General features: G+C 33.2%; 1 protein-coding gene across 3 annotated transcripts in view; it reads left to right on the forward strand.

Moving 5' to 3' along the window:
- MS3_00008358 (uncharacterized protein) overlaps positions 1-18,000 on the forward strand; it is a gene marked incomplete at its 5' end in the record, with an annotated part of 190,353 nt that overhangs the window by 141,359 nt on the left and 30,994 nt on the right. For all 3 annotated transcript variants that reach the window (XM_051216721.1, XM_051216720.1, XM_012936397.3), the window contains 5 exons: positions 2,314-2,369; positions 4,131-4,193; positions 8,818-8,891; positions 10,672-10,777; positions 12,775-12,977. In XM_051216721.1, coding sequence (XP_051065316.1) covers positions 2,314-2,369; positions 4,131-4,193; positions 8,818-8,891; positions 10,672-10,777; positions 12,775-12,977 — 502 coding nt within the window. The remainder of the gene's footprint in view (positions 1-2,313; positions 2,370-4,130; positions 4,194-8,817; positions 8,892-10,671; positions 10,778-12,774; positions 12,978-18,000) is intronic.

An 18,000-nucleotide genomic window follows, 5' to 3' on the forward strand; every position in this document is an offset into this window, starting at 1 on the left:
TAAGCATAATCGAAATTGGTTATAGGATAGAGTAAAGTATATCATAATAAATTCTTATACATGCAAAATTATAAATAACAACAATTTAGTGAGACAAATAATTTAAAACATTACTGAATTACGCCCGTTACCCTTCGTGGAGGAGTATAGGCCTCCTACTCTCTATCCAACCCTATCCTGGGCAACCTTTCCAGTTGCTATTCGTCACTTTTCACGGCTGCTTCCAATTTCTGACATGATGTGTTCTACGTCGGAGTCTAGGTCAATTCAAAAATTCCATTTATAAATATTTAATTTGTAATACATACATTAGAATTACACAGAGAATGGTACATATTCGTATTCCTGATGACGTTCTATATATAAATTGAAACTTAGAGATGGATTAACTCTAAATTGTGTAATAACTCTGTATTTTTCAAATTACGATCATCGGAAAAAATAACACAACTTCTCTTTAGTTTTTGTCATAGCGATAACAATCACAAGACTCAAACCAAATTAATCTGTAATAGAAATAGACAATAATCAACTTATCACTACTACCTTGCTTAATTCATTACTTGAACTAATATAACTTGCAATTATCATTTTGTGATGTAATCATTATTACTATTTTTTTATCGCATTTGTTTTGTTATTGAATCCTCAGTAAATTAATTGCTATTCTATATACACTAAGTTATTCTTTTATTCACCTATTCAACACTCATCTGATTCTCTAAAATTTTGTAAAGTATTTAAATCGTTTATGTTTATTATCAGTCAGTCAGTCAGTCAGTAACAACGTAGAACTTCGTACGTACGTACATCAGTTCGAGTTGCCATAGCACATTAGCGCAGAGATGCAGTTGTCGATTCAAATCCCGTAGTGGTAGAGGCGGTAATCGTATAAGCAGTAATCGGAAAGATTAGGGTTTGAAGATGTTATTTAAGGAATACAGTACAGCGAAATAAATTTGGAAAGAGAAAAAAGAGACAATGAGGAATCAGGAGATTAGAAATCGGGAGAACATAAAGAGTGGATGCATTATGTTTATTATGTAATCCATTGTATCAATAACCTCTTCATTGTTCCAAATCTGCTATATATATATATTTCAAGTGATTTTCAACTGGTTTATCTTTCATTTTCTTCATTTGTTTGTTTTTAAATCTTTGCGTTGTCAGTATTAAGGTCTGAATTTCGACCAATCTCTTCTTAAACATATTCATCCTCAGAGGACTGCGTTGATATACATATTAAGTTACAAGTGTTTTAAGTGAAAATGAACAGTGAATAACAGTGTAATCCAGGCTCTCGTATAGCCCTATATGCGACTCATCTAGTGGATACCGCTGTATCCTAGTATTAATGTTCACTTAACAACTGGAAGATTCCAAAACTTACCAATAAATATAATAAAATGTATTCCCGTTGCAAACTCTAGTGTCTAGTTGAACTTAACAGTTTAATCCATAATTCATTGGACATTTGAAATGTAAGGTGCTGAGTTCACGTCTTGATGTGAACATAAGCAATGTGATGTGTTAGATTCATCCAGCTAATGTGTTGTTTATGAGATAAAACTTGCTTCTTGGATTTTAATGCTAGCTGTTATCACCATCGAAAACCTAAAATTACTGGACAATCATTTCATCCTAATATAGTACTCCTCAACAGTGTCCATATACACAGTCGTCCAGTATTTCTAGGTTTTCACTAGTGGTCTAGGTTAGATCAACTAATGAATTCAATTGTTAAGATTATTACAATCCTTTTGATTCCTACGTAATCTCATATGTTATTTAGTCTTAAATTCATTTATGAAGTAATCTTTTCTATCCTCCTATAGACCTATATTTTCCAGAAAAACAATCACTGATATATGTCAGTCAGTCAGTTACATGCATCGGTTCAAGTTGCCACATCTCATTAGCACAGTAAGACGAAAACCGGATTCATAGAAGCAGTTAACTCAGTGGTGTAATATATAAAGGAAAGATTGCATATAAGGATATAGAACAGGAAGAAAGAATTAGTTCGTAGAAAGAAATATATGAATCGATTTTAATCTCATAGTTTAAGGGAAAACAAAGAGTGTATACACCTAAATCATTTTGATCGATTCTGAGCCATGTCGCCCACAGTCTCCAACTATTGGTTACGATAGTCACTCGAACCCCAACCAAGTAGTCTGCATCTATCAACATGGCTCAGATATATATATATATATATATATATATATATATATATATATATATATATATATATATATATATATAATTAATAACCAATATACTCTTATTTACTTTCTTTCATTTACTTAATAGAAGCAAATCCTGAAAAATTCAATAGTCGTTTAAAAAATAAATTATTTTACGCTGGAGTAAGTTCAATATATGATGTTACTGCATAATTCTATTTTGAAATTTTATATATTATTTTGCTTACATTTATACTACACAATTCAATAAGATTGAAAGGGATAAACAATTGTTCTAAACTGACATTCATATAATAATGTTCATGTTATATTTACAGCTTAGATTCTTGATATACTATGTACCGCCCCTGGGTGGGCTCGAACCACCAACCATTCGGTTAACAGCCGAACGCGCTAACCGGTTGCGCCATGGAGGCCCATATTGTATCAATATTTATGTGTTCAAATAAATGTAAATAAAAAACACTATGTACAACTTGAACAGTTGAATGTGAGAACCCTCCAAGTGTCATATATGGTACAAAACTATCAGGTATTTATAGTTTTTAGTAAAAACAAAATTATCATTATAATCATCCAATCCGCATACAAGGGGGGATTATAGCATTTGCCCATTAGGGAAAATTATACGTACGGATTCTGGAATTTTCTTCCAAAAGATGCTTGGATAGAATATTTTCAGTTCTTTATGAGCTTCTTACAGCTTCCTCGATTTCACCAATTGGCCATCCTCACAATTCAGTTAATTAAAGTATCTTAATCAGAAATGATATAACATAGCATAATTGAATAAATGTGATCATAGATGACGTATCATACTAGTTCATTAACATATTGAAAGTTTATTCCAATATAGCGTTATGTTAAAAACAACTGTTTTGTTATTTGACAAAGAATTGGCGAAACAGCCATTCAGTGTTTCCAGGTTTTCCATAGTCATCTAGCTTCAATTGATTCATGATCTCAACTATTAAAAAGAAATATTTGTTTGTTTTTATTTTCGTAAACTAAAATGTATTTCTTATGTACCAATCGGTGTTGATAACATTCCAGATATATTAATCAGCTCAACAACAAGACTAGGTTTATCTTAACTTAGGAATTCTCAAAGTACTTCAGGATAATCATGTTCATAATTAATTCATTAAAATATTATTATGTAATGTTTCAATCCACAGTTTTATTCTTGATTCTTAATCTCTTCATATGATCATCTTCGTATACTTCAATAAGAAATCAACCTGAGATTAATTAATTAATTTTAACTTTGTTTCACTGTCAAAAGTTAAACACGGATATGTGTCTGCCAGATGGTTGATTTAGGTAGAGTTTTGTTCTCCGAGTTGGATAGTATGATCATGCAGCTTTCATTATTCTTCTGAACAACGTCATCAACACAAACTCCAGGTAGAAATGAAGTGTTCCAATCTCTTTACATATGACTCATACATTGTCTTGTCGACCTCGATCATATCCAGTATGAACATATTGTAAATCAAACCTACCGGAGTCTTCATTAATGTTTTTTTCTTTTTTCTTTTCATCTAAAATGAAGAGGAAAAGAGATTATTTAAATATTTATCAGCGTAGCGGTTGTGTAGACTATTAAGTTTTTGATTGAGATCATGAAACGATTGATGTTAGACCACCATTGAAAGCCTGGAAACACTGGATGGCCTTTTCATTCTATTATGGGACTATTCCTTGGCAGTGCTCATCCACAATTCCTCTCGCCGGATTCAAACCCAAATCTTTCAGTCTCAAGCGCGAACGCTTAACCTACTGGACCACTGAGCCACAATAGGACGAAACGGGCGTCCAGTGCTTCCAGGTTTTCAAAGGTGGTCTAAAATCAGTCGATTCATGGTTTCAATCAAAAAAATATTAAAATATTAATTTTTTGTTTACATGATTTTTTTTTAGCTTGGTGGTAAAGATCTACTTCGACGAAGTTGGCGTGATCTATCGGAACATATTACACTTATTGTAAGTTTATAGTTAATGTTAGTTTAATTGACATTATTACTAATTTTAAAGAAGAATTTTGGTAAGATTATTAATTAGGGATGACCATTTGAGCGACACTCAAGTGACCTTGAGAGTGTTCACCTAGTAACTAGGACTAAATGAGGGTTGAAAACAAATGTGATGAATTAGAATTATGATTTACAGTTGATAGTTAAGGTAAGGAATTAGATTTAGGTTTTTTTATCATGAACTGATATCAGCTATAATGCTGAAACTTTATTTAATTAAATGGATGAGTAAATTTTGCGCCAAAAATTTGAGACGTATTATGTTGTGTCTGATTGGTTCGGCCATAAATTGTAGTTTCTCCATAATCTTCATTGGAATACTAGTAAATGAGTATAATTACTGGTGTAATAATAATAAGAGACTTAATAAATGAAGTTCAACGGATTAAGAGGTACACATAAGGACTTGTGTATATTTAAATTTGATATTCTAGACAGAACAGAATCAGTCTTCTTTGAGAATATAGGCTTCTTCAGTGTATGCCTTCATATATTACAGGTAGTTGCTTGTTTAACCATAGAATATACGTAAAACTGTTTGACAAATTCCGAATAAAATGAGATGTACCTTATGGATTCCATTGCTAATAGTTATTTAAAAGTTTATTTTAGAGGTATCGGTGTTTACATATGAAATATAATAATGATATCATGAACTGACTTCAGTTAGACATCTATTAGTAACAAGAAAGTACTGAGCAACTGTCTAATCTTAGCATAGGACTTGTTAACAATGCGCATCCACGACCACACCAAGCGATTAGACACAGGAACTTTGGTCTCGTGAGCAAACGCATAACCTTTAGATCGCTGAACCATCGTGCAATAATTTAAATATCAAACTTTAATTAATTGGTGATAGTAGACAACCATTTTCTACTGCCTTCGGTGGGTGATTGCCTCACACTAGACGCAGTTGGCCTCTTTTAGTCACGGTCTGTCACTTTGTCATCTCAAAATTCATCACTGGTAGTGACATAATCATCATCGGCATAAGAGATTTAAAGAGATTTTAATAACAAAAAAAACATCCTGAAAAACTTTCAGTGATGAAATGTCATACCCTACTACTTCTTTTTGCTCACAATGTCTCTGTCGTATATTTGTACATGAATTATACATTACAACTTGTAGATTTCAGTTTAGTTCTACATCTTGTTATCTTATTTTTGAGGGTCGCTTTGACATATTTTACACATTTTAACTCATATGCATAAGAAGGGTTTTTATGGATATATTATAGTAATGTCAACAGTTGAGATCATGAGTCAATTGAAGCTAGATCACCACTATGGAAAAGCTGTAAGCACTGGACGACCGTTGCGTCCTATTGTGGGACTCCTCAGCATCAATTCAAAACTTTTGGTTAATATCATTATAGAATAAAGTTAATTCATTAATTCATTAAAACATTAATTGGTCAATAACTCATTTTTATTTATCCATATTTTTCTTTGAATACTTAGAATTAATTATTATAGGAATTACTACACAGTCAAACTGTGGAAATCTAACCATTTATTTCGCCATTTAAATAGATGATCATAAAAATTTGATAGATCTTTTCAAAAGCATTCATCAAATATTATTGTCTAATTGAGAACTAGTGAATCCTACTTATCTGTATTCTTATAAAGCTATCCACTGATAAAAATGAATGTAATCCATTAACTTCACTTGGTATTGTTTGTTTGAATCTTCCCATTGATGTTTAGGACTGTAATTGATCAATCTTTTATTGGCATATAGTCATCCTGTGCGTATTACCTCAATATTGCCTTAATTCACAAGCACTATATGTAAAGATGGATAGTTAACGGTACTGAGTTCGAGTCCCAGAGGGAACATCAACTGAGGTGCAGGTACATCCAGATGACGAGTCCTAAATAGGACGAAGTGCCAGGCGTCCTGGATTCCACTGCTAGACACTATCCACTAACGTTTGCTAATGCAAATGAATAACATGATTCGTTCCAAACATTAATAAATGTGTACAGTTATAAATGTACTCTGTCAAAGACTATTGTAATAAAACTGATCTACTGTATCTTAGGTATTTTTCTTAGAGATTATCAGTAACTACCATACTAAATAATTTTTATCATAAGTAACGTTTTAATGACCGTATATAAATGACGTTGTTTGGTATTCAGTACACTACATCAGTTCATCAATCTTATTGATTAATTTGTAAACAAAAAATGTAATACATAAAATTACGCAATAAAATACTGACCAATATACTATTGTGGTGTATGCTACTTATATCGAACTAAGTAGTATATATCACTAATCAGAAGTGGAATGTCTGGTAGCAGAAGTTTGAGATCAAATATTAAAAGAACAGGAACAAAGTGTATTTATAATAGCAATAAAAGAATTATAAAGTTTGTGATAATTGATGAAGGATTTGTAAATAAAGTATTGGATATATATGGTCTTTACATTTTAAGAAAGAACTCTGTAATTTTAATATACATTGATTGTCCCCACTTGTATTATCGTTCACAACAACATCAATCCGTCCAGAGCTTTCAGGTTTTCAATGGTCGTCTAACATCAGTCGGTTCATGATCTCAATTAAAAATTTAATAATCTTCACAACCCCTATACTGATGATTACCATGTTCTCACTGGTGACTAACTTCGTGAGGGAATTCTCGGAGTTCTAGTAAGAAGCCGTGATCAGTGGAGCTAATTCATGTGAGGTAGAGACAGTTATCTACCTCAGTACAATGAGAGATGGTCGCGCGATTTCATGGATTGGTTGAACTTATACATTAACTTCGTTGAATGTCTAGTAACTTGAGCGCTCACGCGCGAAACTGAAGGCCATGGGTTCGAATCCCGCGAGCGACATTGTGGATGCGCACTTCTGAGGAGTCCTAGAATAAGACGAAACGGTCGTCTAGTGCTTCCCAGTTTTCAATAGTGGTCTGACATCAATCGGTTCATGATCTCAATCAATAATCAATCATTTCTATCTCATTCCTGTCTGGTCTATAACTCCGAGGAAAAAAAATGCAAGTGATTTTCAGTGCGATGAAAAATTTTGTATAAAATCTATATTTTATTATTTAAAAAAGTGAAAACACAAACAAACTAAAGAAAAGAAATTGTCAGGAGATCATTAAACAGAAGCAACAAACTGTTATTTAGATAAGAAAAGAAAAGAAAAGCAACTATGCAAATGTTAATTTTACTCAATAGAACTATGTCATTTCATCATTTTTCTCTCATTTTTTTCTTTTTTTTCTTTGGCCTATTTATATTTACTAGAATTTAAATAATTTTTTTCTTTTTTTCTTTTTTTTGTTTTTCCTTTTTTTCCCATTAATCATTGAGCATTGTACAATTCAATTTTAGTTAATAATTACTTTATTCCATGATCAAAAATCATGAGATTCTTTTTTTCTGTTTTTCTGTTTTTTTTTTTAACTTTTTACTCATTAATTATCAATTGAGTGAATGAGAGAAAAAAATTACGAAAAGAAAGAGAAAAAAGAAAAACTGACGATTTTATTTTTTTGTTTTTTTTCAAAAAAAAAAAAGAAAAATAATAATAATTACTCTGTTTTGTGATGTCTTTTTTCTGTTTTCTTTTTTAATTGCGAGTTAAGTGTTGATCATTATGGTTTAAGCTTAATTGTTCATATTCATTCATTCATTGTGTTTAGATTATTATTATTATTATTCTTTTAACCGAAATAAAGAAACAAAAACCGTTTCAGTAAAATATATGGATAAAGAAAATAGGGAATAGAATAGTTGAGAAGAGTTAATCATTTTGGTAGTTGAGATCAGGAGTCAGTTGAAGTTAGACCACCAGAGAAAATCTAGAAACACTGAATGGCTGTTTCATCTTATTGTAAAACTCATCGGTAGTGAACATCCACGATCCCACCACTTGACATTCGAATCCAGGATCTATCAGTTTCGCGCGCAAGCGAGAAATTGCTATAATACTCACAAAAACACTTCTTATATTAGTCAGCATATGCTCACTACTGACTGGCTTCAAGATATGTTTCCTGGAGTTCTCGTGAGTAGCAGTGACCACAGTTGTTCACCCAGGTCTGTTGTGAGATAGCAAGTACCTCACTGAAGACAATGCTAGATGTGTCGCTCAATTTCGTGGATTGGTTGAAGTTAGATATTAACAACGTTTGATGCCAGTCGGCTCAGTAGTCTATAGGTCTAGTGTTCGCGCGCAAGATCAATAGATCCTGGGTTCGAATCTTACGAGGTGGGATCGTTGATGTGCACCGCTGAGGAGTCCCACAATATGACAAAACGGCCTTTCAGTGTTTGTAGGTTTTTCATGATGGTCCAGTTTCAATTGACCAATGAACTCGATCTTTGAAATTAATTGAAAATTATCGGCATGCTTTTCAAATAGAACTGAGCTGTTCAAATTCATCCATTTGAATTATGATTCGTTTTGATCATCTTCAAGTTGTTAGTATTTACATTATCATATTTATCTATATTGAAAGTTTACCTATAGATGTTAGACTTGTGTTAAAATGAAAATATTTTTGGTAAACTTTATTTATTCTTTTTTATTATCATAGTGTGATGATGAAGATTTCACTCCACTTATCCGTAGTTTGAAACCACATTGTATATTGTTTCTAAATATTCCAAGGTAAGTGATTCATTATCATGGTGAAAAGTAACTGATTATTATTATTTGTTATATCTCGATGCTTATATTCTTGATATACCGCGTATAACTTAAGCCCTAGAACGCTGAAACCCTTCCAAGTCGTAATGAGAAGACAGAAGACTAGTGAAAGGATTGTTATTCCAGACAGTGTCAATTATAGTACAAAATTGTCAAGTATTAATAGGTTTTAGTAAGAAACGAAATCATCATTACAGTCCTCTAATCAGCATACAGGAGGTTATTAGCATTGTCCAATCGGGCAGCTACACGTAGGGATTCTAGAATATTCTTCCAAAAGGTGATTGGATGGAATATCCTTGGCTCTTTCTGAGCTTCTTACAGCTTCCTCGGGTTCACCCATGAACCGTCTTCACATTATTATTATCGTTATTATTCGTTATCAACAATACAAAAGAAACTGACAAGGAATGTTTTTAACCTACCCTTATTTTTGAAAATGACAGTAAAACTTGGCCTTTATTATAAATCAGTAATATGGTACTTTTTGTGGAAATTGAAGATCACGTGAATATTTATTTATTATCAGTTAAAGTCTTAAGTGATCAACCAACTTTACTGATCCTTTGAATTATGTAATAAGACTTTGTTTCAATATAATCTAATTTGTGATAATTAAATTTCAGTATGATGTTAGAAGATGATACTGAAGTGTTAATGACTTCAGGAAAAACACTTACTGTTATTCATGTTACTTGGTATTAGGCCTTAAAGTGTGTAAGTTTACATAAAAAGAATAGCATGAACACTTCATTTTGGAATCTATGGTTTCAATACCCCTCAGGGATTCAATTACAAAAAGTCCAATTTTTAACATACATATGATAATGTCATGTATTAAGACTCCTTATTAGAAAGTTTATGAATAATTGATAACAAGTTTATATCTTATTTGATGAATAATAATCATTGTCAGTTCCATCTTATGAAGTAATAAGACTTACCTAATACGAAAATCAGTAAAATTGTTTATTGAGTTATGTCTGTCCAAGAAGTTTCGTTTGAACACATAAACAAGTGATATAAAAGTAGGAGACGGGATGAAAACCCCATTGAGAAATGATTCTGGCATACAATAGATAACTTGAAAAGATTTGGTTTCTTCTATGATATGATCGTCGTTTTTCTAGCGAGTTAGTTTTCTACCATAAAGGGTCGCTAACCCCATGCCCAGGAAGAAGCGCTGCAAGTGGATAGGACAAACATTGAGGAAAGCACCCAACCGCGTTACAAGGCAAGCCCTCACTTGGAATCCTCAAGACCAAAGAACACATTACACCGAGTAATGGAGACAGACATGAGAAAAATGAACAAATTGGATAGAACTAGAAAAGAAGGCCCGTGACAAAGTGTGTTGGAGAATGGTGGTCAGCGGTCTATGCTCCATTGTGAGTAACAGGCGTAAGTAAGTAAGTAATGATATGGTCGTCTCGAGTGATCTGTTGTATGCCTGAGTTTTCTCTAATGGGTTTCGATCACGTCTCCTACATATAGCAGACAGTATGTAGATCCGAGTCTTTGACACCAGTGCACGTGTTCTGAAGGAATTTTTAACACCCATATCTCTTTATTTACGGGATATGACCTAATAAACTATCTTAATAACTTTTTCAAATTCGGTGTTTATTTGAGGTTCTTCATCTCATTCAGTTTGTATTCTTCACTATCTGGCCACTGACACATTTTTATAATCATAAAAACGCAGATTTCTACTTGCATGTTTTCATCTTATTTTCGATAGATATGGATCTGGCACCTTACCATGGGGTCAGCCAACAGCAGAATTCCAACCTCAAAGAATTGATGATGGATATATTGAAGTCATAGGTCTTACATCGACGTCATTAGTAAGTTGAATCACTTTTATATCCTGCCTGTTGTTGTAGCGTTGAAAAATATCAGAATATTAGAAATACGTCTATTTTTCTGTTGTTACGCTAACGTCAACCGGTTCATGATCTCAACCAAAAACTTAATATTCTCCTCAACTCGATACTGATGATTACCATTTTCTCACTAGTGACTAACTTCGTGAGGGAATTTTCGGAGTTCTAGTAAGAATCCGTGACCAGTGAAGCTAATTCACGTGGGGTAGAGACAATTATCTACCTCAGTATAATGGAAGATGGTCGTACTACTTCGTGGATTGTTTGAAATTGTACATTAACACCATTGGTTGCCGGCTCAGTGGTTCAGTAGGTTGAGCGTTCGTGCGCGAGAGTGAAAGCTTTGGGCTCAAATTTCGCGATCGGGGTCGTGGATGCGCACTGCTGAGCAGTCCCACAATAGGACGAAACGACCGTCTAGTGCTTCCCGGTTTTCAATGGTCGTCTAACATCAATCGGTCCATGATCTCAATTAAAAACTTAAGTCGGAATTTTGCAATGGGAATACTTTGAAACCTATTTGACATTAAATTATTCATGGAATGTCTAATAAAATGTTTCAACACAGGTTGCTAAGAGCGTAATCAAACAAAATAATAAAAAAGAAAAGGAGAAATCAGCGAAGAAAATTTTCTTTTCGACGAAATCATTTACTTAAGCTGTACATTCATATATATATAGTTATATGGAAAATATATGTCTATAGAGGGATGGAAGGGATTGTATCACAAAAATGGATTCGACAATAATTAACAAATGAGGTTGACGTACTAATCAAGGGGTAAGGGAGAACAGAATTTATGGGTCGGATAATAGTCCAATTGACAGATATGAAGAGAAACGTCGAAAAGAAAATTTTCTTCGCTGATTTCTCTTTTTCTTATTCAATGACACTATGGGTTATTTTAAGATAATAAAAATTTGTCATAGTGTATACCCTTGAAAACAATGATAAAACAAGTGATGTCATGATACACCTTGCATAATTCTTAACAATATAAGAAATAAACTTATTTAAGATCATCTTAAGCAACAATGACAATCTACTGTGATTCGTTGAATTGAGTAATCAATAATTAGTCCAAAATCTGGTATTTGTTTAGCCTTTATTCTTATTTGGTTTCTGTTAGTCATTTCAAACGTGACCACCAGTTTAAATGAACAGATAATAAATACTATTATGATTGCTACACAATGTAAATACGTGAATTTTGGTCAGTTGTGGGTTCAATAGATCAGTGGTCATGTTAATAACTGAGACATTGAGTGAGTTTCTATAAGCCTACATACGTTATTGACAAGTCTCCATAAGCACAATTCTTAGTTTCAGATATTTCTCCTGAACAGTACCAGCCATGTAGTATAGTAACTTATTTGCTTGGATAACCATGATAATACAGGAAGCACTAGGTAGTTAGTTTGTTACAATCACCACAAAATCCTTGTACTAATAATCATGATGTGCTCACTGGTAACTAAATTTAAGATTGTTCTAGAGTTTTAGTAAGAAACTATGACCAATGCAGTTTAAAAGCATCCAGTGTGAAGTAACTACCTACCAAGTACATTTGAAGACGGTTGAGCTGTATTATCGATTGGCTGAAATCGAACATGTAAACCATTTATCCTTAGCTCAGTGATCTAGATATTAAACGTTCGATCCCTGGTTAGGGTCATGTATACTCAATGATTAGAAGTCTGTTAGTTATCAACTACATATGATGAGATTGTGATTTCTAGGTTCCAAAATGAAATATTTAGTTTTATGTGGTTATTTAGTTAAAATTACTTCATGATAAAGACTAGATTATCTAAATAAAAGAAACACATTACTCAATATACATGAAGTTGAGAAACTCTTTAGAATTCATTTTCAAACATCCAATCATTTATAATATTTTGCTTAAATTACACATTGAAAATTACATTTCTTTTTTCAATGCATATGTTGTTACTAGGCAACTTTACAGATAGGTGGACATGGTGATCGAATTTGTCAATGTCGTCGTGTACATCTTACAACAGATATAGTTATCCCTATGCAAATGGATGGTGAACCATGTCGTTTAATGCCATCAAAAATTGATGTATTCTGTTCACATCAAGCATTAGTCATACAAAAATTAACACGTTCACCTATCTCAGCTGTAACACTTAACGAGTAAGTTTATTTGTAATATTTTTTTAAAATTTAAGTAATTTTGATATTGTTGGAGACGTTAGATCTCCAAAACTCACTTGGAAAAGAAACTAATTTTCCTTTTTCCAAGTGAGTTCTAGGGATCTCACGTCATTCATTAAAGATTATTCTTGTAATCAATGGAAATGAACAACAATATTAATTAGAATGATAACTTACGATTTTTTTTTAGTAATTAGTATCCATCATTGAAGAGATTCAACTTTATTTAATCTCAAAAACTTATAGAATTCTAAAGAAAATATTTGCACTGTGATATTATAAAGTAAAGATAATGAATAAAATGCTTTTACTCCTAGTTCAGATAGATCTTATTAGAAGTTAAGCGTTCGCACGCAAGACTGAAGGCCTTGGGATCGAATCCCACGAGCGGGGATACACACTGCTAAGGAGTCCCACAGTAGGACGAAACGTCCATCCAGTGCTTTCAAGTTTTCAATAGTGGTCTAGCATCAATTGGTTCAGGGTCTTAATCAGAAAGGTCTTGTTAGAATCATTATTTAATGTAAATATATTTCTTTTTTTTTAAGTGAACTCGTATTTAACTCATGATACTAATGATACATTGACTGAAATGTACACTTGTATAGTATAAGTTGTATGAAATAGTCAATATTTCATTTACATCACTATCAGATCGTGATCTGCCAACCTTATTTTGACGATAATCAATAATTCAAATATAAATACTGTGAAACGTAGGATTCAATGAATAATTACTTACTTACGTACTGACTTACTGCTGTTCCTCCCAATGGAGCATAGGCCGCCGATCAGCAGTCTCCAACCCACTCTGTCACGGGCTTTCCTTTCTAATTCTATACTATCCTTGTTCATTCTTCTCATGTATGTTTCCATTTCTCGGCGTGATGTATTCTTTGGTCTTTCTCTTTTCCTTTAGCATTGAGGATTCCATGTAAGGGCTTGCATTGTGATGCAGTTGGGTGCTTTCCTCAATGTGTGTCCTATCCACTTCCAGAGTTTCTTCCTGATTTCTTCTTCCACTGGAATCTGGTTTGTTCTCTCCTATAGTGGATTGTTACCGATAGTGTCTGGCCAACGAATGAGAAGTATATTGAGTAGACAACTGTTAATAAACACATATACCTTGTATCTTGTAACTCGCTAAAAAAAACGCTAACTAGAAAAAGATAATTCAATGAATAATAGAGTAGTTATTATACAGGGAAGTACCTAAATATAAACTAACTCTTTCTCTGATAAGTGAATGTTTACAGAAAAACAAACAAACAAACAAACAAGAGTTTGCTTCAAGGTTTAAATAGAAACCATTTAGAAAACTTAGAAAAACTTATAACATGTAAAGCCACCGTCCACATTAAAGTTTCATCATATCTGTACTGATAAGTTCTCTTGATTTCGATCAGTATTTTTCTACTTATTATCTAAAACGGGCTACAAATGAGTAGTGTTATTCTTCAGATCACTCAATATGGTCAATACAGTCGAGTTTTATGATTATGATTATTTATATTTTTATAGTGGATTAGCAGAATATCGAAGGCTGGAAAAATTAGTTAGAAATAATCTATTGTGAACAATCAAGGTTTGTGAACACTAATGTTTATTATCGGTGTCAAAATATACTGAGAAATAAATTATTTCAATAAATAATTTCATAATCAGAAGGGGTTTTGTGGAGATTATAGTAATTTTAATAATTGAGGTCATGAATTAATTGAAACTAGATCACCATGGAAAACCTGGAATCACTGGACGACCGTTTGTTCCTATTGTGGGACTCCTAGGCAGTGCTCATACACGATTCCATCTCACCAGATTTGAACCCAGTACCTATCAGTCTCGCACGTGAACGCTTAATTTCCAGACCACTGAGCCGACTGGCATCGAATGGTGTAAGTGTCTAAATGGGTTAGAATCTTATGAGGTGTGATTGTGGATGCGCACTGATGAAGAGTCCCATAATAGGAAGAAACGGCCGTCCAGTGCTTCCAGTTTTTCCATGGTGGTTTAGCTTCAAATGACTCATTATCTCAACTGTTGAAATTTCATAATCTAAGTAGAATAATGTGTGTGTAAGGTTTCATAGGTAACTGATTATGTCAGCAAAACTCTTATTTATCCCATTTCCTTGTATGCTTTGTTCGATCTATTCAATTTACTCAGCTGCCGGAAAATAGAAAAATCACGCTTAACTACATGTAACTTATTTTTGTGATCGGATCAGATATATTGACAACATAGAGGTTATGTATTTATTTTATAAATAAGTACTCATTGCGTGTATTATAGAGACATTTGTGATTAATATAAAGACACTTAACCACTCTACGATCATCAGTGCAGGCTTGTGGAGATTGTGGATGTTCACTGCTGACGAGTCTCATGCTAAGACGAAACACTGATCAGTTCACAATCTCAATATCACACTCTGATCGTTAATACACTAAATCACATAAGCTTTAAATTATATTACATAGAAGAATTTATATTATCTGGACAATTATTTACTTACCATAAGTAATCATTAACTAGGTAATTAATTCCTGTTTGAAATTTATCAGGAATTTCCACATATATTCGTGGAAGACAAAACTTTCAAAATTTCTGAACAAACATAACACTACTGAACCATCAAGTAGGAATTCAACAGTCATAATTTTAAATTTTTTTACTATTTTGTAACAAAACAATCACCTTCATTTTAAGATTATACAAACACTCGAACAAAGATCACAGTGTTCCCTAATCAGTTATCAATAAGTTGAAAATATATCGGTTTTACAGGAGGTTACACGACCCCTGAATAGCTCAGAGTTAATGTCTGTGATTGTGAAGCTGGATAGTACAGAGTTGAATCTTCCATGAAGTATTCGTTCACTCAACATTAAAAGTACATCTTGCTGAAGAGTGAGGACTAACTCAAAATTTAAGTTAGGTAAGACTACCATCTGACTATACCCTAATTGTTTAACAACTACTGCTTAGTGATAGAATTCATAATTATTTGTAAGATTTCAAACTAACTCACAATCAAATATAGTTTAATTTCATTATGGACAAATCCAAAAATTGCAGTAGTCTATATTGTCAATTAAGCTTACAGTATTGTTCTGCTCAATTTATCATTCATTACATTTATATGAAAACTAGTCAAGCAAACGGTGACATGCCTGTTATTACGTCTACAAATTACAAATGACGGAAATGCATTAACCATAACGTATTATCTTAACTAAACGAATATGGTTTTTGTAGTTGGTTAGTTGTCTCATTAAAAATCGAACAGTTCATTATTCCCTCTTTTTTTCTTGTAAAGAAAGAAATTATGAAATAATTTATTGAGATCATGAACCAATTGATGTTAGACTACCATTGAAAACATGGAAGCACTGGACGGCCGTTTCGTTCTATTGTGTGACTCCTCAGCAGTGCTCATCCACAATCCCACTCGCGGGATTCGAACCTCATACTGATAATTACCACGTGCTCACTAGTCATTAACTTCGTTAGAAAATTCTCGGAGTTCTAGTGAGAAGCCGTGATCAGTGGAGCCAATCCGTGTCGGATAGAGACAGGTATCTACTTCAGTACAATAGAAGATGATCGCGCGATTTCGTGGATTGGTTGAAGTTAGACATTAACACCGTTGGATGCCGGCCGGATAAGTGGTCTAGAGGATAGGCGTTCGCGCGTGGGACTGGTAGGTCCTGGGTTCGAATCTCGCGAGGCGGGATTTCTTCATAAATGAGCTTTGTGAAGTAACAAAATATCTGTAGATTTTGATAGAATAATCCATTTAATTAGCGAGTAGCTACATTTCACGGTTGCCTAACATTTCACAATAAACAAAAACAAAACATTGTCAAATCATTTAACTTTTTATAGGTTGTTTGAATCTTCTCATTGATGTTGAGGACGGAAATTGATCAGTCTCTTATCAGTATACGTGTGTGCTATGCGGACTGTCTCGATATTGCTTTAAATCACAAGCCTTATAAGCAGAGATTGGTGTTGGCTAGCATTGAAATCCAGGACACGCGTTTCGTCCAGTTTGGGACTTGTCAGTTGGATGTACCTGCATCCTGTTCACTTCGGGATTCAAACCAAGTACCATTCTGTTTATGACGTTTATGACTCAAAGAATTGTCGAGGCAATTTGCCAATAAAAGGCTGAATAATTGAAGTTCTACACAACAATGGGAAGATTCAGACAACCAATACAGAAATGAATTAAAACTTCACCTCACACTGCACAAAATAGTGGCTATCTAGACTCAGTAGTTGGGTTGAGTGCCGATTTGAACATCAACTCTTAGATGCATGTAAATCCAGCTGAAAAGTCCCAAATAGGATGAAACGTGCGTCTTTGATTCCACTGCTAGTCACCATACTTCTTTGCTTATAATGCATTTTCACGATGGTTATTATACTTAACAAACCGGCTTTAAATTTTTCTTCTATGAAAAACAAATACAATTCATGTAGTTGATTTATCGATCGTTTAGAGTTATAATTACTTAAGAATTTTGAAAGTTTCATGAACCAGGATAGTTTTTTTTAAAAACTTATCGGTACCAAGGTCATTTTGTTAAAATAAAACAAGGTAATTTATAGATATCAGTGAAAGTAGACAACTCATTCTTTTCTAATGGAATTTTCGAGTCCCACGAGCGGGATCGTGCATTCGTACTGCTGAAGAGTCCGATAGTAGGACAAAACGGCCGTCCAGTGCTTCCAGGTTTTCCATGGTTGTCTAGCTTCAATTGACACATGATATCAACCATTAAAATAATTTCTTTGAATTAATAATCTTTGAGCTCAGTGACCAACAGTATCTATAGAGGACAGAGTTAACAAATGATATACCAATAGATGTTGTTCATTTGATAGTCATTAAAGAGAAACATAACTGTAAGATATAATTTTATATCCCTATTATTAAAGGTTTGAATGATTTTGATGTCAATAATGACAATTGAATATTGATCATTTTTTTATT

This window comes from Schistosoma haematobium, chromosome 6 (genome assembly GCF_000699445.3).
Source record: "Schistosoma haematobium chromosome 6, whole genome shotgun sequence".
Lineage (NCBI taxonomy): Eukaryota > Metazoa > Platyhelminthes > Trematoda > Strigeidida > Schistosomatidae > Schistosoma > Schistosoma haematobium.